Genomic DNA, 24,858 nt, shown 5'->3' on the forward strand with positions numbered 1-24,858 from the left:
AGGAATACCCCTTTAACTACAGTTGCCACAAAAAAGGACAAAATTGGTGCTGTTCTTTGGATAACTTTTTTAATGGACCAGAAGTAATTACCTCTCTGGGTTTAAAAAAGCTCACAGATGGACAAACAGGTCGGCCTTTTCTTTCTTTTTATTACTTACCTGCTTTATTTAGTGTTTAAGGGAGTTTGTCTTTATTTTTTCCCTCAGAAAGACAACCATGTAATATGGTCCAGCTTGCTGGGCTGGAACCCAAAAATCAACACCTTTTAAGGTCCAGACATGTAACAGTAACACTAACATGATAAATCCAAGAGTCTGCTTTGTGTAAATGATTCCTTATCAGGAATACATAAAAAAAAAAATCAGAAAAGAGTAGAGAAGGTTACAATTCGCACCTTAAGAAAAAATAATTAAGGATATTCCTGTAATTTTCCCCAAGCCCCTTTTATGGCGTAATTTGTAGAGTAGAGAGATCCTTAATGGAGAACTGCAGCAGTAGCTGTAGATTGTACTAACTATGACTTCCAAAGGCAATGATCAGACGTATTGGTCCATTCATGATGACTTTGCATTGATACAGATGTGGATATTCATGGTTGAGAACCAAGTATTTTCTCTTAAGTGATCAGCCTAAGAGCCTGAGAATAGATCAGATGCCGCAGCGCTGCTTTTCAGTATTCCAGATCAAGGAACTTGGCAATTGTGCTCAGCTGGATGTTGGAGGTTCCTTCATATATTGTACCTGGAGAAAACAATGTTTTATTTTAACTTAGCAAGGTTATTGTTAAGAAAGACAAAATATTTCTATATACTAGGAGGTAGCAGATATACAAGAAACATGATTGTAGCTGAAATGAAAAGGAGACGCAGCTTCGCACATAATGCGGGTGCTGCAGGGAGATCGCGGGCCCCCCGCAATCAGACATCTTATCCCCTATCCATTGATAGGGGATAAAATGTCTAAAGCCGGAAAACCCCTTTAACAAAATCTCTATAGATGAATTTATATACACGTCACATGAAATCTCATACATCCGGAGATAGGTGGAACTATACAGGGAGACGGCGTTCTCATATAGCAGGGCTTGATCCAAACACTTCAGCATCCTAACTAGTTATTGGTTGTGAATTGTATACTATTCACCATCACTTGCCTTACATCTCCCTTGGATAAAGTGGTCAGCGGAGTACATGTCAGGGGTCCTGTGGAGTCAACTGTATTGTGTTCCTTTACTTTGCTGAATAAAATGTTCCTGGCTCTTGTTACTGGGATGACACTTGGTAAAGTATATTTTAATTGGAGACACTTTATTGGGATTTATTTCCTGTTCTGATCTGCCTGGGACTACAATGACAACTAACAGTGTCTGCATGTATACCTCCAGCATGTTTACTTTATAGACCACTCCACATAATTCTGTAATATATACCATTATTATCCTATATATTTATCATTCTATTTGTTTTTATTATACAGGGTGGGCCATTTATATGGATACACCTTAATACAATGGGAATGGTTGGTGATATTAACTTCCTGTTTGTGGCACATTAGTATATGTGAGGGGGGAAACTTTTCAAGATGGGTGGTGACCATGGCGGCCATTTTGAAGTCGGACATTTTTAATCCAACTTTTGTTTTTTCAATAGGAAGAGGGTCATGTGACACATCAAACTTATTGGGAATTTCACAAGAAAAACAATGATGTGCTTAGGTTTAACGTAACTTTATTCTTTCATGAGTTATTTACAAGTTTCTGACCACTTATAAAATGTGTTCAATGTGCTGCCCATTGTGTTGGATTGTCAATGCAACCCTCTTCTCCCACTCTTCACACACTGATAGCAACACCGCAGGAGAAATGCTAGCACAGGCTTCCAGTATCCGTATACACTGCTATATACTACTATATACACCGCAGGAGAAATGCTAGCACAGGCTTCCAGTATCCGTATACACTGCTATATACTACTATATACACCGCAGGAGAAATGCTAGCACAGGCTTCCAGTATCCGTAGTTTCAGGTGCTGCAGAATGGGCAAAACAAAAATTGGAACAGGACCCTCAGTTTATGCAGAAGATTTTGTTCAGTGATGAGGTAAACTTTTATGTGAATGGTGAAGTTAACAAACAAAACCACCGCTATTGGTCTGACACTAACCCACATTGGATAGATCCCTCCAAGACTGTTGGAACACAAAAATTGATGGTATGGTGTGGTATATGGGGTACAACGATAGTGGGGCCATTCTTCATCAATGGAAACCTCAAGGCCACTGGATATGTGAAATTGCTACATGATGATGTGTTTCCCTCTTTATGCACTGAACCTGACACCCATAATGTGCACCACCACATTATGGGTGTCAGGTCCGAGCATTTCTAGATGAACAGTTTCCTGGAAAGTGGATTGGTCGTTGTGGGCCAGTTGAATGGCCCCCAAGGTCTCCCGATCTGACCCCCTGAGACATTTATCTTTGGGGTCATCTGAAGGCAATTGTCTATGCTGTGAAGATATGAGATGTGCAGCACCTGAAACTACGGATACTGGAAGCCTGTGCTAGCATTTCTCCTGCGGTGTATATAGTAGTATATAGCAGTGTATACGGATACTGGAAGCCTGTGCTAGCATTTCTCCTGTGGTGTATATAGTAGTATATAGCAGTGTATACGGATACTGGAAGCCTGTGCTAGCATTTCTCCTGCAGTGTTGCTATCAGTGTGTGAAGAGTGGGAGAAGAGGGTTACATTGACAATCCAACACAATGGGCAGCACATTGAACACATTTACAGAAACTTGTAAATAACTCATGAAAGAATAAAGTTAAGTTAAAACCAAGCACAGCATTGTTTTTCTTGTGAAATTCCCAATAAGTTTGATGCGTCACATGACCCTCTTCCTATTGAAAAAAAAAGTTGGATTCAAAATGTCCGACTTCAAAATGGCCGCCATGGTCACCACCCATCTTGAAAAGTCCCCCCCCCCCCTCACAGATACTAATGTGCCACAAACAGGAAGTTAATATCACCAACCATTCCCATTTTATTAAGGTGTATCCATATAAATGGCCCCCCCTGTATAACAAAATCAGGGTTTTATACAGCATAGCAAATGTAAGATTATATTTGTGGCATTCTATCTAATTTGAGGTTATATCTTATAGTGATATATTTATAAAAGTTCACATTCTAATGCTTTCTATATCCCACCACCTCTTACCTATCTTTGCATCTCTGTAATATTTTTCAATTGGATAGTCTTTAGTAAATCCGACGCCTCCCATCCACTCTATACATTTACTAGTTGTCAGTCCGGCCACCTAAGAGAAGACAATGTAAAATGATTTTACTAATTTATAAAAGTGAAGCTTTAAAAAAAATAAAAATAAAATAAAAATTATGAAAGGTTAGGACAGAACAATAAAAATAAAAAGTCCACACAACAAATGTAGTGGGATTTGGCAAGTTAGACTAATCTTGACCACGTCTACATGCCTAAATGCATTGAGTTGCTGGCATGTGATTGGCTGATTAGCTATTTGTGTTTACATTAAAATGAATAGGTGTATGTATAAAAAGTGGATTACCAGCAAAGCTATCGAGCTTGTTCATAATACTCTCAGGGAGTGAGGAAAAAAAAATCTTTGGAATGTTGCTTAAAGGAGTATTCCACTGCTAGACATCTTATCCCCTATCCAAATGATAGTGGATAAGATGTCTGATCGTGGGGGTGCATCCACTGGGACCCCGGCAATCTCTGCGCAGCACCTGGCGTTCTGAACAAATACAGGGTTCCGGCGACAGTGGTAGCGACGTCATGCCATGTCCCCTCCCTTCATGTCTATGGGAGGGGGCGTGACGGGTACAGGAGCTGACTGGGTGCAGGAATCAAGCTCCAATCCCCATGATCGACCATAGTTTGCAGAGTCTTAACAAGCGTGCATCCAGACCGCATGAATTATCCCTTCAAATGTATCATTGCACATCACATGTTTACACAGGGCGATGTGAGGCTGGTAACAATGATTTGATTGGCTGTACAAGGCTGTGTTCACACTTTGTGGCTAATTAGCGGTACTGCAACTAATTACAGCATTCATTTTTGCCACAAAATGGTTGCATAGTCGTGTAAAAGAGAAGGTTTTAAATATTTTCCAATCTCTTTCTCCATAACAGAGTTTTCCCATAATCTATCCAAAGATCAAGCATATACACTAGTAATCTACTCAAAGACAATGGGACTGACAGAGCTAGTGACGTACAGCGCCCATCTCTGCCAGTGATATAGCGCTTATTTGGAGCAGCATTCATTTAAACAAGGATACATAAGGCTCCTGTTTTTGGTGGGGTGCTCAACAGTCCAACATCCATCCATCAGACACTTATTACTTATCGTGCAGAAGGACTATAACTTTTGGTTTTGGGAACACTTCCTGTATTAGAACACTGTAGGAAAAACTGCCCCCCTATGCCTAGCCCTGAGGGGGGGAGGTGCATGACACAAAGATTCACATCTATATGTTATGCACAATCCTCTTCAAATGGGTTGTATGGGACATACACACTTTTTTATGTAGAGCCCCCAGCTAGGTATCTAACAAATAAAAAAATAATAAAGAACTGATACTTTACCCTACCCTAATCCCACGCAGCTCATGTGTCACAGAAACAAGAAATAAAAAGGTCATGAGCTGGGACCAGGAGCCATCAGGCGACTGCAGAAGGTGAGAATCACTTATTTTATAGCCATAACCCCTTTAACCCCTTAAAGCCCAGCACACTGTACTGTACACTTTACTCAGCTCTTTCCATAACTCCAGGATACTGCATGCATGTTTACGAATTTACATCTCTGAAGCGAAAAGCAGTTTCCTAGGAATACTTCCTTATTTATTATGTCCAGATTCAGAAAATTGAACTGATAAAACTGAAGAATATTATTACCTCAGATGCAAAGTATTTAGCCATGCATGCCTCCTTCTTGAAAGGTCTCCCTGCTTCCTTCAGTCGGGCAGCATTGTATGTTAGTAGTCGTGCAGCTTCCAGTTGGGTGGCTACATGTGAGATCTGGTGCTGCATACCCTGCAGAGAACAGAACCAAAAATATATGAGTAATACACAGTGGGCGGCTTATACTACTACTGTGCTAGGGATATAAGATTCTATCCAACCAGGGCAACAGCTGTACATTCTTCCAATATCTGTTACTTTTCTCCACAACCTTAAAACATTTAGGTTAAAGGGCTGTCCAGCTTAGTCATTGCTTAGACACAGTATAATCTTCCTTACCAGTAGAAAAGTCCTGTGTGAATGCAGTAGTTCTGAGGGGAAAGCAAACCCCTGTAGAGAACCATTGATTTCAATAGGCGTTCATAGCTTTCTATGGGCACCGCTCTGAGCTGGCTAACAGAGGGGAACCCAATGGAGCTACCACCTCTCCCAAATAATTAGAAAGGACTGTTAAGTCCAGAAAACCCATTTAAAAGGGGTTATCCAGGTTGTTGAAACTATCCCCAAGATAGACCATAAATATTAGTTCAGTGGGGGTCCGAGTCTTGGTGTAACCCGCTGATCGGCTATTTGATGGGGCTGTAGAGTACTGCAGTCTATTCACATCACTTTTTACACTACTTGTACGCGCTTAACATTTCACATTGGTTGTGCTAGGTATTGCTGCAGTAAATAAAAACAACACCTGAAAGGAAAGTAGCACACTAATAAAGTGCACAACTCATAATTCATAATAAAGTTTAGCAATCTTTATTATACACTACATACACATATTGCTAGACATGCATATAAAAACACCTAAAAAGGTATTGAATGAGCTTTATTCATCATTCAGTCGTTATTACAAGTCGTACAATAAATTACAATCACACAAAGCATGACAGTACAATATACAGCACAGGTTCCCTAAGCTATACACAGTACCACATGCTACACTAACGCTCCGCTCCATCACTCAATATCGAAGAATCAAATTCGAAAAAACAACAACATATTACAGTCTGTGATCGGGGGAGGGGCGACCACAGGGTCAAACCACTGGGCAAACGTATGGGGAGGTAAGGGAAGCAGAGGGGCGTTAATCCTCCTCTTCAGTGACGTCTGGACACCTAACAAGTTTCTAACCGAACCTACACCACAACAAGGGCGGACCCATAGACCCCACCTAAGACACCTGCCTACATCTATGGGCCCGCCCTAGTAGTGGTGTAGGTTTGATTAGAACTCTTGCGTTTTTGTATGTCTAGCAATATGTGTATGTAGTGTATAATAAAGATAGCTAAACTTTCTTCTTGCAAGTTAGGAGTTGTGCACCTTGTTAATGTGCTACTTTCCTGGTGTCTTTTGTCCAGGCTTTGGTACACTTGGCAGCACCCCCCTTTTTTATATTCAGGCTGAGCCTACAATTAGCGTTTGTTGCTCGTAGGTATTTCTGTCCAGCTCACTTGAGTGGGTCAAAGTTGCGATAACTAGCACAGCCGCTATAAAAAGTACTGCACATACAAGTAGGAACAGTGTAAAACCTATGTAAACAATGAAGATACAGCATGGCTTGGCAGGAGTGCTGCTATCTCTACAAATGAGAGGGCAGGTCAGACCCCCACCCATCTGATTTTGATAGGACTAGAATAAGCTGTAAAATTTAAAAGCCTAAACAAGAATGTTATTAGATGGCTACCTATAATACAGGCAAATACATACACACACTTTTTGTTATATATCTATATGTCAGAAATAAGAAAAGACTGAAAGCAATAATACAAAAACACAAGCACAAACCTGAAAGTCAAATATTCTCTTTCCAAACTGTATCCTCTGTTTGGTGTATGGGACTGTGTGGTCGAAGCATCCCTGAGCCAAGCCCACCATCTACAGACCAAGCACAATGAATGAGTTAATTGTATACGATAATGGTAAAGCATACAAAGCGGTTATCTCTCAGAGAGATTGTGTGTGGCTGCTCACACAGTCCCTTTTAGGCTCCATTACCATGTTTTTTTGCATACAGTAAAAGAATGCTTTTTTTTAAGTTCTCAGTCAACTTTATTTAACAACTGCATCAATCAATAAGCTTCCGTTTGTAACCGTTTTTTGTGGGTTTTTTTTTCCCTGTAAAACATATTAAACATGTGCACACATATACCTTCAATGGGCACAGTCACAAACTTTTTATTTTTTTATATGTTGTAGTATTTATGTACTACAAAATATCTCTAATATACATCAATTACTTTTTTTGTGTTTAAAATATTTTATTTTCCATTTGAAATCCGGCCACTAGAGGTCTCCCTCCTAGTGGCCGTCAGCAGCCTGATGTAACGTCACTGCTGAATTCGGACCAATCCCGGCTGGGCAATTGGTCCAAATTCAGCCAGCCTGCGTTCGCTCCCTGCCAGTCAATCAGGCAGGCGGGAGCGAGCGCTGTGAATGCTGGGGCTGCACGCATTGGCTCACTGGCCTCACGCGTCGCCCGTCCCCAGCATGTACAGTCTGGAGGCAGTGTGCGCACAGAATATCAGTGCTGCGGTGATGCGCCAGGACTGTACATGTCCTTTTAAATGCACCAGATTGATCCCATTGGCTCAGGCTGTTTGATAAACCTGGAGCATCTGTAGCCTGTCTAGCCTAAGTTTAGATCTCAGTATTTAAAAAAAGAAACAAAAACACATAAAACATGTAGCGGCACCCGATCCCATCACCTGGGCTGCAATTCCAATCCGGCCTTCATTCAGCATTCCTATGGCGTATTTATAGCCATGTCCAAGCTTGCCAAGTACATTGTTTTCTGGAACCTGCACAAAAAAAAAAAAAAATAAATAAAATGAGATGGACTAGAAATCTGAGACATGCAACAAGTTCTGCACTGGCTCTCAGCGAATACCAAACACTAAACCCAAAAACTTCTGCACCTTGCAGACTGTTAGGGCCCCTGATGAAGTGACGTCCATAATGACAATACATTTCTAGACTGCACCGGTCAATCACAGAGAAATCACTATAGACTAGTCCAATGTTTCCCAGGCAGGGTGCCCCCAGCTGTTGCAAAACTACAACTCCCAGCATGCCCGGACAGCCATTGGCTACATCACTAGAGATGAGCGAACTTACAGTAAATTCGATTCGTCACAAACTTCTCGGCTCGGCAGTTGATGACTTTTCCTGCATAAATGAGTTCATCTTTCAGGTGCTCCGGTGGGTGGGAAAAGCTGGATACATTCCTAGGAGACTCTTTCCTAGGACTGTATCCACCTTTTCCAGCCCACCGCAGCACCTGAAGGCTGAACTAATTCACGCAGGATAAGTCATCAACTGCCGAGCCGAGAAGTTTGTGACGAATCGAATGTACTGTAAGTTCGCTCATCTCTATCCATCACCGTAAATAACAAATGACTCTACGGATAGCTGATTTCATGCCACATATTAGTCAGCCATTATCCTTCATGTTACATTTTGTCACTATGGACAATGCGTCTCCATTGGGGATTCTCAACGGAGAGCAGCAGAGGACCAAGCAGACAGAAAGTAAAAGGAAACAGTGTGGATTTGTGATGCAAGTATATAAAAATGTTTATTCTAATCCCAAAGAAACCAACTTTAATTACTCTGAAAACCCCAATAATATACACCCTCTACAACCCCTCCCCCATTATATCAGTACTGTTATACCTTAACATTGTCAAAAGTCAGCGTGCATGTTGAAGACGCTCTGAGTCCTAGTTTATCCTCCTTTTTCCCTATGTGGAATCCTTCTGTATCCTTGGGAACAATGAAACACGTGATTCCTCGGTATCCCTGACAGATATAAAAAGAAAGTAAAGTTACCGATCCAGAGTCTACTTGTCCATGACCAGGTCTGAGGCTATTAATATAGCGTTTATTAGATACCAAGCTGTAAAAAGATTATTAAAGGGGTATTCCAGGCAAAAACGTTTTATTTATATATATCTCAACTGGCTCCGGAAAGTTAAACAGATTTGTAAATTACTTCTATTAAAAAATCTTAATCCTTCCAATAGTTATTAGCTTCTGAAGTTTTCTGTCTAACTGTTCAATGAAGATGTCACGTCCCGGGAGCTGTGCATGATGGGAGAATATCCCCATAGGAGCTGGACAGCTCCCGGGACGTGAGTCATCAGAGAGCAGTTAGACAGAAAACAACAACTCAATTTCAGAAGCTAATAACTATTGGAAGGATTAAGATTTTTTTAATAGAAGTAATTTACAAATCTGTTTAACTTTCCGGAGCCAGTTGATATATAAAAAAAAAGTTTTGGCCTGGAATACCCATTTAATTTATCAGGCAATATCCATAAATATAGCTCTAAGGTGCCTAACAGGAAGGTTACTCCTTTACCTTCTCCAGCCTGCTCATTCATGGGGGAATGAACACAGTTATTTTTCCTGAGAAGCTTGTATGATTTCACCACAAGGGTTTTCTATGACTGGTCCCACATGCTTAAAGGGGTACTCCAGAGGAAAACTTTATTTATTTATTTTTAAATCAACTGGTGCCTGAAAGTTAAACAGATTTGTAAATTACTTCTATTAAAAAAATCTTAATCATTCCAGTACTTATTAGCTGCTGAATACTACAGAGGAAATTCTTTTCTTTTTGGAACACAGAGCTCTCTGCTGACATCATGAGCACAGTGCTCTCTGCTGACATCTCTGTCCATTTTAGGAACGTCCAGAGCAGAGTACCCCTTTAAACCTTATAAGTGTAAAAGGTTTGTCTGGGAGTATTAGAAAATGTATTGTATTGCAGGGCTGTACACTATCTGATAGGGCATATGGACATCATAAAAGGGGGCTCCTGCTTGGCCTGTCCCTCTATTAGCCAGAATAGAGAGCCCCTGAAAACAGAAAGCTGAATAGAAATCATGTATTCCATTCAATAGTTGTATAATTTTTCTAAATTACTTTCACTTATAAATTTGGCTTCTAAATAGATGTATGGACCGGGAGCTGTCCATGCTTCTGGCTGCTTATAACTGGGCATTAGAAGACATTTCCTAGGCATCTGTATCCAGCACAAGATAAAAAATGATTATTTAGAAATCAGCTGAATCCTCAAACGTGATTTGGGTGGTTTTTGCAGGATTCACCCCTGATGGAAAGTTGTGTAGTCCTCTCATTATCAGTGTGGTGTTGTCTCATGAGCTTTTTAGCTTCTTTTTTGCACATGATGACTCTTCATCTTCTGCTGCCTCTGGAGGCTTGGCAGGATCTTGTCTCTGAGCTCAAGCTCCACCTCCTGACTGATGACATCACCTCTGACCAGCTCCTACAGCCTACATCACCATATCCTTGTTGTAACATAGTAACATAGTTCGTAAGGTTGAAAAAAAGACCAGAGTCCATCAAGTTCAACCTATAACCCTAATGAGTCCCTACTCAGTTGATCCAGAGGAAGGCAAAAAAACCCTCATACTAGAGGTAAAAATTCCTTCCCAACTCCAAATATGGCATCAGAATAAATCCCCGGATCAACGTTCTGTCCCTATAAATCTAGAATCCATAACCAGCGATGTTATTATTCTCCAAAAATGCATCCAGACCCCTTTTTGAACTCTTTTACAGAATTCAGCATGACCACCCTGTTTGGGAATCACTGGCGTAGAATACCCCTATGTCCACCCCTATTCAAATCCATAATTTAGGCCTCAAATGCGCATGGTGCTCTCACTTTGGAGCCCTGTCGTATTTCAAGGCAACAGTTTAGGGCGACATATGGGGTATCGCCGTACTCGGGAGAAATTGCGTTACAAGGTTTGGGGCGCTTTTTCTTCTTTAACCCTTCATGAAAAGGAAATGTTGGGGTCTACACCAGAATGTTAGTGTAAAAAATTTAATTTTTTACACTAACATGCTGATGTTGCCCTATACTTTACATTTTCACAAGAGGTAAAAGGGAAAAAAGCCCCCCAAAATTTGTAACGCAATTTCTCCCGACTACAGAGATACCCCATATGTGAGCGCAAAGTGCTCTGGGGGCGCACAACAAGGCCCAGAAGGGAGAGTGCGCCATGTACATTTGAGGTGATTTGCACAGGGGTGGCGGTTTTGACAAACGCAAAAAAAACAAAACCCCACATGTGACCCCATTTCGGAAACTACACCCCTCACGGAATGTAATGAGGGGTGCAGTGAGAATTTACCCCCCACAGGTGTCTGACGGATCTTTGGAACAGTGGTCCGTGAAAATGAAAACTTGTACAGCCCACTGTTCCAAAGATCTGTCAGACACCAGTGGGGGGCAAATGCTCACTGTATCCCTTGTTACGTTCCTCAAGGGGTCTCGTTTCCAAAATGGTATGCCATGTGTTTTTTTTTTGCTGTTCTGGCACCATAGGGGCTTCCTAAATGCGATATGCCCCCTAAGCAAAATTTGCTCTCAAAAAGCCAAATATGACTCCTTCTCTTCTGAGCATTGTAGTTCGCCCATAGTGCACTTCAGGTCCACTTATGGGGTACCTTCATACTCAGAAGAGAAGGGGTTACAAATATTGGGGAGTATTTCCTGCTATTAACCCTTGGAAAAATGTGAAATTTGGGGGGAAACACACATTTTAGTGAAAAAAAATTATTTTTTTTACATATGCCAAAGTCGTGAAACACCTGTGGGGTATTAAGGCTCACTTTATTCCTTGTTATGTTCCTCAAGGGGTCTAGTTTCCAAAATGGTATGCCATGTGAGGGTTTTTTGCTGTTCTGGCACCATAGGGGCTTCCTAAATGCAACATGCCCCCCAAAAACCATTTCAGAAAAACGTACTCTCCAAAATCCCCTTGTCGCTCTTTCCCTTCTGAGACCTCTACTGCGCCCGCCGAACAATTTACATAGACATATGAGGTATGTGCTTACTCGAGAGAAATTGGGCTACAAATATAAGTATACATTTTCTCCTTTTACCCCTTGTAAAAATTCAAAAATTGGGTCTACAAGAACATGCGAGTGTAAAAAATGAAGATTGTGAATTTTCTCCTTCACTTTGCTTCTATTCCTGTGAAACACCTAAAGGGTTAAAATGATGACTGAATGTCATTTTGAATACTTTGGGGGGTGCAGTTTTTATAATGGGGTCTTTTGTGGGGTATTTCTAATATGAAGACCCTTCAAATCCACTTCAAACCTGAACTGGTCCCTGAAAAATAGTGAGTTTGAAAATTTTGTGAAAAATTGGAAAATTGCTGCTGAACTTTGAAGCCCTCTGGTGTCTTCCAAAAGTAAAAACTCGTCACTTTTATGATGCAAACATAAAGTAGACATATTGTATATGTGAATAAAATTTTTTTTTATTTGTAATATACATTTTCCTTACAAGCAGAGAGCTTCAAAGTTAGAAAAATGCAAAATTTTCAAATTTTTCATCAAATTTTAGGATTTTTCACAAGGAAAGGATGCAAGTTACCACAAAAATTTACCACCATGTTAAAGTAGAATATGTCACGAAAAAACAATCTCGGAATCAGAATGATAACTAAAAGCATTCCAGAGTTATTAATGTTTAAAGTGACAGTGGTCAGATGTGCAAAAAACGCTCTGGTCCTTAAGGCCAAAATGGGCTTGGTCCTGAAGGGGTTAAACAAAATTGTAGTACTGAAAACTATTTGACCAGAAGTACAAGCAGGAAATTCAGGACTAAGACCCACAAAAAAATTGATTTTTGGTGGTTTCAAAACTGGTAAGACAAGTAAGCAAGGCCATATACTTCTGCAGCATTATCTTTTTTATTTTACCTGACAGAGTACCCCTTAAATGTCTGCATATTCCTTAAATATACCATGCCCTCTCTGGAATGGGGGGGGATAAATATACTATAAACAGGTATGTGATCAGCCCCCTCAGCTATCTATACCTAATAATGTATTTTTCTCGCGAGCACCGGTCCTCTTTAAAGTGCACCTTCAATTTTAAGCATAAAAATATTATAGTGCAAGTGCTCTGCACTATAATAATTTTACTAATTTACTTTCACTTGTAATTTGGCTTCTAAATAGGTGTATGGACCGGGAGCTGTCCATGCTTCTGTCTGCTTATAACTAGGCATTAGAAGACATTTCCTAGGCATCTGTATCCAGCACAAGACCCAGCGCTGTAAAATGTAATGTGATTTTCCAGCGCAGAGTCTTGATCTGGACATGGTGCCTAGGAGACACAGCAGGATGCTCCGTTTCCTAATGTTTAGTTATGAGAAGCCAAAAGCATGGACCACAGCTGGTCCATACATCTATGTAAAAGCCAAATTGAAAGTGAAAATTATCTAGTTTATTATAGTGAAGGATTGTGCACTATAATCATTTTTTGGTTTACAAATGGAGGTATAGTTTAAAGGAATTGTCTGGTGAAAAAAATTAAAATAAAAAAAAGGAATCTTGATGTGAGCTCCTAAATGAAAATAAACCAAACCACCCAGAGATCACAGAACAGAACTTACAGCGGACACATCAGCATTTGCCATTACAAGGAAGACCCCAGCCTGCTCTGAGTTGCTGATCCACATTTTGGAGCCGTTGATGACATAATAATCCTTGTTCTTCTGAGCTGTGGTCTTTAGGGAAAACGCATCGCTGCCAGAACCAGCCTCCGAAAGACAGAAACTTCCCACCTGCACAGGAGGAACAAACAAGAGATTTCAATTCACAGTTCTTTAAAAAGGGACAAAGCCAGTCCTGAGTGTATTTAAGGCCGTGTTTTCCAACTACCTTGACTCCAGCAGTTGCAAAACTACAACTCCTATATATAATGGTTTATCATAATCCAATGAAAATAACATTTATCACAATTACCACCACTGACCAGTGCAAATAAATAGAGAAACATACAGTAAGTCAATTACTTCAAGTCATGATTTCAAACGTTTTCCTGATTATTACAGATTAAATCAGCTGTATCCTCAAATGTGATTTGTGTGGTTTTTGCAGTATTCACCCCTTACGGAAAGTTGTGTAGTCCTCTCATTATCAGTGTGGTGTTGTCTCATGAGCAATTTAGCTGCTCTCTTGCTCATAATGACTCTTCATATTCTGCTGCCTCTGGAGGCTTGGCAGGATCTGGTCTCCAAGTGATGTCACCACCTCTAACCAGCTCCTACAGCTTACATCACCATGTCCTTGTCATATACATATAGATCTTTACCCCTTAAGGACTCAGGGTTTTTCCGTTTTTGCACTTTTGTTTTTTCCCCTCCCATAGGGAGCTATAACACTGCACACTGATCTTTTACATTGATCATTGTTATCCCAAAGGATACCATTGATAAATGATTCTGCCGCTTGACAGCTTATGCCTGGATCTCAGGCACGGAGCAGTCATCCCGCGATTGGACAGCGAGGAGGTAGGTAGGGACCCTCCTTGTGTCCTCCAGCTGTTGGGGACGCTGTGATTTCGCAGAGGTGGTCCTGAACATCCGACTGAGCTATCCAGGAGTAGTTTACTTTCACTTAAGACGCTGCGTCTAAAGGGTTAATAGCGCCTGGCACCGCAATCAGTGCCGCGCTATTAGCCACGGCCCGACCCGCTATAGAAAGGGACTGGACTCAGGGCGTACAGGTATGCCCTGAGTCCTTAAGTGGTTAATAGGACATTTAGAGACAGATAAGGTGTGTTTCCAGTATGCTGCATTGTGCTAAACATTGTCACAGGCCAAGGCGCAAACAGGGAAGGATTAGGAGATGCGATAGTCTGATGTGAAAAGGAGATTTTTTGTACACATTGTAAAATCTCTTTCTTGTAGCCTTCATTGGGGGACACCTATACTGATGGGTATTCACCACAAAGAAATGCAGCTAGCACTGCTCCGTACAATCCCCCTGCCCATGACTGTAATAGGAAAATACACACTGAACCTCCAGGTGTCGGCGGCAGAGACCTCCGGTGAACCCAACCAAACGCAGGACAGACTTCAACAAGTAGCAAGGAAGAACACAGCGCTGAGGTACACGGATCCCGGTCAAAGGATTTATTGCAGGTGAAAATGCTCGGCAACAATTGTTTCGCCACTCGCAGGTCACTTTTTCACAGCCTAATTAAACCAGAGATCCCCACCCCCTGGTTGCAGAGTTCGGTTCCTATGGGCAACCACCCTTGTGGCAGCTGCCGCTTCTGCAACCAGTTTCATAAAACATTTTTTGTCCGATTAGGCCAACATGAGATTCGGATTGAGCAGTTTTTCACATGTCGCACATGTTTTGTAGTGTATGCAGTTATATGCGACTGCGGTCGCTACTACATTGGGAAAACTATCCAATCCCTGTTCAGACGATTTGGTGAACATGTGCATTCACTGAGGACAGGGTTGGGATCACCCAGATTAATACAGGGAACCTGTAGAACTTGTGGAAAGATGCGGCTGCTCCCTCACCTGGCCGCATGAATGGCAACAGCAACAGGGCTGGGGGACTGGTTGAAGGACGCGGCCGGTTCCTCCCTCATCAGGGAAGTGCCTGGCCGCCTGGGGACGGAGCAGTAAGCAGGCTGGTGCCCGCATTGAGGAGTGGTCGGCCACGTGGGACAGGAGACCCGCTGCCTGCAGCTGAAGGTCGCCGGTCAGCCTATAAAGAACGCGGCCAGGGTATTGCGCCTGGCCGCAGCAAAATAGCAGTGAGCAAGCTGGTGTGCCCACACTGAGGAAATGAGCAGCCACGTGGGACCTGAGACCCGCTGCCTACAGCTGTAGGTCTCCGGTCAGCCTAATAAAGAACGCGGCCAGGACATAGCGTCTGGCCGCACAAAAAAGGTAGCAAATATGGTTACGCCTCCTCCTGACACTAGCTAAAACTGATCACCTCACTTCCAGTGGGCGGGTATATCCTGCCAGGGAGGAGCAGACTTTTTTTTCCTAGTGTCAGGGCCTCCTAGTGGCAAGAGCATATGAACAATCAAGGAAGGAGAAGTTCTGCAACAATTCTGGGTGAGGAACTGGCAGGAGTGTTGTGGGAGGGGAGCAGGTAGGACGGGAGGGCTGTGATGAAGAACTGATGGAAAGGAATGCATTTTGGAAATTGTAGTAATAAGCAACTACTTAACCAGAAGTATACAACCAGGAAGTACTAAGACCTTTTTCAGAACTGTGACAGAAAAGTAGGCAGCGCTATATACTTCTGCAGCACCATTATTATTATTTTTTTTACCTGACCTCGGAGTACCCCTTAAATGTCTGCATCTGACATGATGCATGGTCATCATTATTTTTAAAGCTAATATATATATATATGCATATTTCTCTTTATATGGGTGTTGACCTGACAGCCGGTTTCCATGTCATGCTTTTTCCGATGTTAACCTTCTCTCACCATGTCTGTGCACAGTCTGGGCAGGTAGGTCTCTTTCTGTTCCTCAGTGCCAAGCTGCTGGAACAATGATGTGATGAGGGTATTCTGAATGTCACATAATACTGACACAGATGGATCCACCTTGGCTAACTCTTCAATCACAAGAATAGAGGAAAAAAAAGATGCTCCCGTGCCGCCATATTTGGGGTCCACCTCTACACCCATCAGCTGAAAAGAGAGGAAAAGAGTTTAAGGTGAAGTCAAAGAAAAACATATACACATAGATTAATGCAAATGTGAGAGCTTGTCCCTCAGGCTAAGCCAAAAAAAGTTTTATCAATCCTGAGTTATGACCTGTTTTATAATTCAAAACTATACTGATGTCTGATCAAAGTGTTCACTGGTGGTCTGCATTGAGGAAAGAGTCATTTGTACATCAGGCACTGGGCAAAACTGATAAAGAAATATGTAGTTTGCATGATATAATACAGACAGCACATCAGGATCATAACAAAATAAGCAAAGGCCCCTTTTCAAACCACCAGAATCCATTTTCTAAACTGTTTATTTTTAATTTTACAAAGGAAACATTACAACACCATGAAGAAGTTAAACAAAAAAAAAACTATAAACAAAACAAAAACAATTACATTAAAGGGAATGTGTCATCAGAAAATAACTATTGTTTAAATCAAGTTTTTATGTTAAAGGGGAAGTTAAGAAAATGAAAAATGCCCCAAAGCCACCACAATACCCGTTCGGTGTCCCCTGTAGTTATCCATGTAATTTTACCAGCTCCTGTGGCCCCTGTTGTCTCCTGAATATTCTTTTTTTCCCTTGCTTGCAGACCAGACTACAACTCCCAGCAGTCAGTGTGGCCCTGGGTAATGGCTGCCAGCCAACTGCTCTTACTATCTGTGTGCATGCCATGTTGTTGTAAACAGTGAGCAGCACACACTGTACAAGTCTTTTCTTTTAAACTATCCCCCCCAGCAATAAATCATGCTATGCTCTGAATTGCAGCAGTCAGTGATTAGATCTACAAAGGCAAAGAGCAGCATTATGTGCTGAGGAGACGCTGGGCTGTTTCTCTACCGATAAAATCCTCACATAGGGAGGGGAGGTGTGGCTGTGAAGCCAGACAAGACAAACATCACATGGTGTTTGTCTTCCAGGAGGGTGGGGGCTAGTCTCAGTGAGGGCTTTGCACAAAGACAAGGTGTATCTGATAATGACGTCTTTCTCTCACTCCCTGCATGTCCGTGACAGCTAAAAAAGGGAAACTGTTTTATATAACCGATTAATGATATTTAGACAAATACATAGGTTGGTGAGAGGGAAAGAATGGGCTATGGGTTTAGTTCCCTGGAGTATCCTTTTAACCCCTTAATGACCAAGGACGTATATTTACGTCCTTGGCTGGCTCCCGTGATATCACCCGGGGTCACGCGGTGACCCCGTGTCATATCGGGTCGGTCCCGGGATCCGGGGCTAATAACGCGCAGCAGCGATCGCGGTGCCGCACGCTATTAACCCTTTAGACGTGGCGTTCAAAGTTGAGCGCCGCGTCTAAAACAAAAGTTTAAGCTTCCCGGCTGCTCAGGACAAACGCAGTGAAAATGTGGTGTCCCGATCAGCTGGGACGCGAGCGGAGGTCCTCTTATCTGACTGAGACAGGTCCTGTCTACTGTTGCTCATGTCCATGGGCCCTGCTGTACAGCATATCGCTAAATTTGCGCCAGAATTAAAAAAAAAAAAAACCCTGACTAACTCTCTATTTTGCTAAAAAAATCTGAAAAAGGAGTGTAGCTGTCGGGAAAAGAGGGCATGGTCACCAAAAAGGGGCGTGTTCCCGACATTTTCACAAAAACCCAACATATTTACTAAGGTTTCCACAGAAAATGTGACTGGATTTCAGCTGAGGAAAACCAGACAGATCAGAGCAGGTGAGTAAAATGTAGGGAAACCTTAGTAAATAATGTGGAAAATAAATTGTAGGGGAATCAAAACCCACAAAGAAACCTACACTCCACTCTTAGTAAATAAAGGCCAATCCCTTTAAGTAAGAGACACTTGGCTTCTGACTTCAAACCACAAACACAAAGGCATATCAGGGTAAACCATAAGAAAGTCCTCAGGCACAGTTCAAACAGGATGAGGCTCAAGAGCTTTCGTAAAACTCTGAATGACATAACAGTGGTATTCAGAATCAACTTAAAGGGGTACTCCGCTGCTAGACATCTTATCCCCTATCCAAAGGATAGGGGATAAGATGTCAGATCGCCGGGGTCCCGCTGCTGGGGACCCCCGGGATCTACCATGCGGCACTCACCTTTAGCAGCTTCGGGAACCGCTGGAGGTCCTCAGGCTGAGTTCATCTCGACGTCACGACTCCGCCCCGTGTGACGTCACACCCTGCCCCTCAATGCAAGTCTATGGGAGGGGGTGTGTCACGCCCCCTCCCATAGACTTGCATTGAGGGGCGGGGTGTGACGTCACACGGGGGCGGAGTCGTGACGTCACCATCTTCCGTACCCGTGGTCGAGATGGACTCAGCCTGAGGACTTCCAGCGGTTCCCGAAGCCGCTAAAGGTGGGTGCCGCATGGTAGATCCCGGGGGTCCCCAGCAGCGGGACCCCGGCGATCTGACATCTTTATCCCCTATCCTTTGGATAGGGGACAAGATGTCTAGGGGCGGAGTACCCCTTTAAGACAAAGGAAAAGAGAAAAAGAAGAAAAAATCCACAAGAAGCAGAAGAAGAAAAAAATTTATAAATAAAGAAGACCATCTCATCTGTGACTTTAGACTCCTAACAACTCCACCAGAATTAACTGGTAGGAATCCAATGGGGACCATATCACATGGAGGTGATCAATCCAATTCTCAGTGCAAGCTGAGAGATAATCCATGCGGCAGACTTCAGGGATCTGTTCTACCAACACTAGAGTCATAAGAACACCCATATGCTTCTACCAGGTTGCTACCAAGAACAGCAGTTCCAATCTGGCAGAGACCTTCCTAAATGTCTTCAACAAAATGGCCGTACCTGTTCCACCTCCAGGCGATTTCTTTTTTCTACTCTGTCAGCGGCATTTTGGAATGGATCAACAAACAAAAATTATGTTTTAATTTGGTGAAGGATGAAGCTACTTTAACTGTATTGCATTACTTTTTTTTTTGTTAACATTTAGCACCCCAATTTAGCTTTCTAGTCCTGTCGTCACTATGCTGAGGTGTTGCTACTGTAGCAATGGTGCCACCTGCTCTTTTATCTGTGCCTAATACTGTGAATACATTCCGACTTGCCTAAAAGCGCACATATGCAGAATGGTAAACATCCAGCTAATAGTAATAATACCAACCCCGAGATCAAATAGTCCTTGAAGGACGGACTTGTCCATTTTTGACTCAGCGTCCATGGTTTTCACAAGTGGGCCAATCCGCTCCTGGGCAAATTTTCGTACTGAAAAGAGCATAAAGAAAGAATGGCACATACAAGAACAGGTCTCTTCATTAGGAAATACGAAAGGTTATACCAGTGATACCACCAGCAGATATAACAGGGGTCAGGCACCTAGGATGATAATGAGAATTTAACCCAATTTACCGTATTAAGAAGGAACCGGCCACCCCATGATTAATCTGCTGCATTTGAAACTGTCTGATTGGAAGAATTTTTTCTTCCTACCTGCTACAAGCTATTGTGCATTTGTTCCACCATTTTTTTTTTTTTTTACCTTTTCTTTTTTATGGATATTTCTACATCAACCACATCTATTTCTCTTGACTTTTTCCTTTTTTGGGGCAAAAAACAAATGACACAAATTTGTGTGAAACTTTGACATAAACTAAAATAATGAAATGTCGGTTTAGTCCAAATCGTAAAAGAATTCTTGCCAAGCACAGACTAAGCCCATAAGCCCGACAAAAGTCAATGGAAGTTAGGAAAATTGTGTAAAAAATTGGCTGATTTTGGCTTCTCAACTACCTCCAGCAGTCAAAAACCAGACCAAAGAGGACTGCTGTGGATCCTAGACATGCATATACCAGACATTTAAGGCATGGTAAATGTACGGATAGGTTAGGAATAGCCCTTCCAAAAACAGCTCAATACTAGTCCTCAGGTGTGGCGCTGATTTTGGAAAAAAAAATAAAAAATCAGCCGTTTTTCTAAAATTGGACAACACCTGCTTTGAAAGGACCTAATAAGCTCATTGATCAGGCAGACCAGGGGCCATTGTTAGAATAAGTTGCAGGCTCCCTGAGGTGGTGACAGAGGAATCCGCCGCTTTTTATCAAAGTCCTTAGGTGCAGCTGTTGCTACAGGTTGATGCATTAAAAGTGTTAAAGGGTTAATCCAGCCCATAAAAACTTATTGCTTATCCATGTCTGATCTCAGGGAGCTCTAAGATCTCCAAAATGGGTCTCTGACTCTTCCTGCTGTATAGAGCAGTGGGGTTGGCCATACAGTAACCCAATATCTCTGGCACTCCCATAGACAATGCATGTAGTGTGTGCCGACCTCATTGTTCACTGCAGCAGAGAGTCTCAAGCCTCATTGTGGAGATCGTGGCGGATCCCAGAGGTCGGACCCAGGATTGGGGATACATTTTTAAATGCTGGAATACCCCTTTGAACAGTCCAGCTGTGGGATCCGGCACCTGCAGCATAACCTGAATACAGTGATCCCTCAACTTACAATGGCCTCAACATACAATAGTTTCAACATACAATGGTCTTTTCTGGACCATTGTAACTTGAAACCAGATTCAACATAAAGTGCTATGGAATCTGAGAAACGCGTCAATGGCTGGAAGAATCGACCAATCAGAATGGGCATTCACTGGTAAAACCTCTGTATTACTGAGGTGCATGCACTGACTGGTGTCTGATAGCGCCCCCTACAGTACAGGGAGGTATTACTTCTTCTGTTCTCTTTACCTGTATTACTGAAGTGTATGCACTGACTGGTGTCTGGTAGCGCCCCCTACAGTACAGGGAGGTATTACATATTCTGTTCTCTTCACCTGTATTACAGAAGTGTATGCACTGACTGGTGTCTGATAGCGCCCCCTACAGTACAGGGAGGTATTACATCTTCTGTTCTCTTTACCTGTATTACTGAAGTGTATGCACTGACTGGTGTCTGGTAGCGCCCCCTACAGTACAGGGAGGTATTACATGTTCTGTACTACTCTTTACCTGTATTACTGAAGTGTATGCACTGACTGGTGTCTGGTAGTGCCCCCTACAGTACAGGAAGGTATTACATCTTCTGTTCTCTTTACCTGTATTACTGAAGTGTATGCACTGACTGGTGTCGGGTAGTGCCCCCTACAGTACAGGGAGGTATTACATGTTCTGTACTCTTTACATGTGCCAGGATTAGCTGCTCCTTTGGACATCATGTGAGGGAGGCCCCATTTTACTTTTTTTTTTTTTTTTTTTTTTTTTTTTAGGACATTGTGTGTTCTGTACAGGACCCTGAAGAAGCTTCAGTGTTTCCCAAAGAGGGTGCCTCCAGCTGTTGCAAAACTACAACTCCCAGCATGCCCGGACAGCCGAAGGCTGTCCGGGCATGCTGGGAGTTGTAGTTTTGCAACAGCTGGAGGCACCCTCTTTGGGAAAAACTGACACAGACAGTGATTTACAGCTCCCAGCAGATCTTTATTACTTTTATATGTAAGGATTTGCTTTATCTGTATTAGTTATCTACTTTTTCTTTAATCCTCACTTTTTCCTATTTTTGGATGACATTTTGGGGCTTCAGAACCAATTCCCAGGTTTCCATAGAGTTCTGGTCTCAACATACAATGGTCGTCCTGGAACCAAATAATATTGTAACTTGAGGGACCACTGTAGTCCATAAATGCCTATAACACGATTACCCCTCATGGAGCCCATCTTGCCCATGGGTGATGGTGGACGGCAGTGAGGTACCTGGACTCCACTCACCCATATCTCTCAGCATGCCTTCCTCCTCAGTGAACGTCCCCAGAGGGGCATATACAGCTCCTTCCTTGGGTTCTGCAGCCAACACATCGGCTTTAGAAGATCTGAAGCGACATTGGAGATTGTGGGATGTAACCGAGCCCGGCCGCAACCCTCTGCCCAGTAACTAAAACAGAATAAAAGGAAGAATATTAATAAAAAGTGACTTGTGTGTCCAAAATGAAAACTATTGACAATAAACAGTGTTTATATTGTTGATGAACATTCAGAAACATAGATTCAGCTTTACAAAGGACTGCGGGACCCCCCCCCCCCCCCCCTCTAATAGTACAAGGAATTTTCCTTAGACTTGTTTTTATTTTATTTATGTATTTACTTAGAATCAGCAGGTACAGACATATAGGCTTAAAACGTCGCATGCCAAGCCTCTTTAGATATGCCCTCATGACACAGCCAGCCTTGGCTTAATTTAGGAAAGGGTGCCTCCAGCTGTTTCAAAACTACAACTTCCAGCATGCCTGGATAACAATTGGCTGTTCAGGCATTCTGGGAGTTGTAGTCTTGCACCAGCTGGTGGCACCCTGGTTAGAAAACGCTGATTTAGGAGCCTTATATGGCAAGAATTCCCGACCTGTGGCTCTCCAGCTGTTGTTTTCTGTCAGGACATGCTGGGAGTTGTAGTTTGTCAATAGGTTAGAAATAACTACTGGATGGGGGTGAATCTCTTCTAAAATGTTGCTTTTCTCTAGTTTCATACTATTACCAATATACACTACGGAGGCTGGGAAACAGATTGGTGCAGATTTAGCAAAATTGGCTCAAAAGTAAAACGTGAAGGATTGTCCATAGCAGCGTTTCCCAACCAGTTTGCCTCCAGCTGTTGCAAAACTACAACTCCCTGTATGACTGGAAAGCTTGGCTGCCCGGGCATGCTGGGAGTTGTAGTTTTGCTCACTGGTTGGGAAACACCGGTCCATAGCAACCGGATTCAAAGGACCCTAGTCAGTTGCTAGGGGGGCAACTGCTCCACTTTTAATAAAGCGCAATGGTCCCTCAGTGATGGGGGCTTCTGACCAGGGTGCAAATTCCCCCCAAAATTCCCCAGCACTGACTCCTGTCTGTCCTTGTCCTCACCTGGGTGCCACAGCGCAGGACTCCAGCCATTTGCCCGTCAAACAAAACACACAGTTCAATTCTCGCGAGAGTGTCATCGCTAAAACCCTAAGCCAGCAGATCTCGCGAGAGGACATACCGAAAGTAAATGCTGGATGGTTTTTTTTCTCGCGTTCCAAGCCTCACTTGAAATTACTGAGCTAAAAATAAGTCGAGGCGTCTCGTGTGATTTCCATGCTCTGATGTCGATAGTTTTATGCGACGTTTGATTATTTATTCGGTGAAATAAAAATTGTGAAGAGGAAGCGCAAAACTACGAGTACCAGCATGCAACTCGGCAAGCGAGCGTCATGACGACATCACGCGTGACAATGGAGGGGGGCTCCGGTACGCGCTTGCGTACACTGCTCTGCCTGGGCCCGGACAACAGAATTGATCGGTGGTAACGGGCAGTGGTCCGCCCCGGCAGCTAACACTACAGCGGAGGCAGAATGCGGTGCCCGGGTGTGAGGAGCTCCCGGTAACGGTGAGAGGGTGTGTGATACCTCCGGAGGGGCGGAGCCTGGCTACGTGACGTCAGGGGAGACAGTCCACAACAATAATATAGTGTTCTGCCTGTGCTCCTTGTGTGTGATCTATATGGATGGTATATAACTCTGCACGTATACTGTCCCTGCATCACATCACTGTCATATTACTGGTGAATGTATCATGACATCACTGTGATATTACTGGTGTATGTATCATGACATCACTGTGATATTACTGCTGTATGTATCATGACATCACTGTCATATTACTGGTGTATGTATCATGACATCACTGTGATATTACTGCTGTATGTATCATGACATCACTGTGATATTACTGGTGTATGTATCATGACATCACTGTGATATTACTGCTGTATGTATCATGACATCACTGTGATATTACTGCTGTATGTATCATGACATCACTGTGATATTACTGGTGTATTATGACATCACTGTGTGATATTACTGGTGTATGTATCATGACATCTGTGATATTACTGCTGTATGTATTATGACATCACTGTGTGATATTACTGGTGTAAGTATCATGACATCACTGTGATATTACTGCTGTATGTATTATGACATCACTGTGATATTACTGCTGTATGTATTATGACATCACTGTGTGATATTACTGGTGTATGTATCATGACATCACTGTGATATTACTGCTGTATGTCTTATGACATCACTGTGATATTACTGGTGTATGTATCATGACATCACTGTGATATTACTGCTGTATGTATCATGACATCACTGTGATATTACTGCTGTATGTATTATGACATCACTGTGTGTGATATTACTGGTGTATTATGACATCACTGTGTGATATTACTGGTGTATTATGACATCACTGTGTGTGATATTACTGGTGTATTATGACATCACTGTGTGTGATATTACTGGTGTATTATGACATCACTGTGTGTGATATTACTGGTGTATTATGACATCACTGTAA

The 24,858-nt window shown here is 42.5% G+C and overlaps 1 protein-coding gene across 1 annotated transcript; it reads right to left on the minus strand.

The window, feature by feature from the left end:
• LOC130281728 (short/branched chain specific acyl-CoA dehydrogenase, mitochondrial-like) lies at window positions 1-23,938 on the minus strand. The gene is made up of 11 exons (XM_056529262.1): window positions 23,374-23,938; window positions 22,243-22,405; window positions 19,650-19,750; window positions 16,308-16,514; window positions 13,451-13,621; window positions 8,680-8,805; window positions 7,713-7,805; window positions 6,793-6,882; window positions 4,948-5,085; window positions 3,224-3,323; window positions 1-742 (listed from the first exon to the last, which is right to left on the minus strand). The coding sequence occupies exons 1-11, from the start codon at window positions 23,401-23,403 to the stop codon at window positions 672-674; spliced, it is 1,290 nt and encodes a 429-aa protein (XP_056385237.1). The 5' UTR covers window positions 23,404-23,938; the 3' UTR covers window positions 1-671.
• Window positions 23,939-24,858: the final 920 nt, after the last annotated feature.

This window comes from Hyla sarda, chromosome 7, assembly GCF_029499605.1.
Source record: "Hyla sarda isolate aHylSar1 chromosome 7, aHylSar1.hap1, whole genome shotgun sequence".
NCBI classification, from domain to species: domain Eukaryota; kingdom Metazoa; phylum Chordata; class Amphibia; order Anura; family Hylidae; genus Hyla; species Hyla sarda.

Excerpts from the sequence above, each read along its gene's own strand:
- LOC130281728 (XM_056529262.1), bottom strand. The coding sequence starts at position 23,403 with ATGGCTGGAGTCCTGCGCTGTGGCACCCAG. Across the intron at positions 7,806-8,679 it reads TGACTTTTGACAATGTTAAG|GTTCCAGAAAACAATGTACT; the intron begins GTATAACAGTAC and ends TTTTTTGTGCAG. Across the intron at positions 743-3,223 it reads TTACAGAGATGCAAAGATAG|GTACAATATATGAAGGAACC; the intron begins GTAAGAGGTGGT and ends TGTTTTCTCCAG.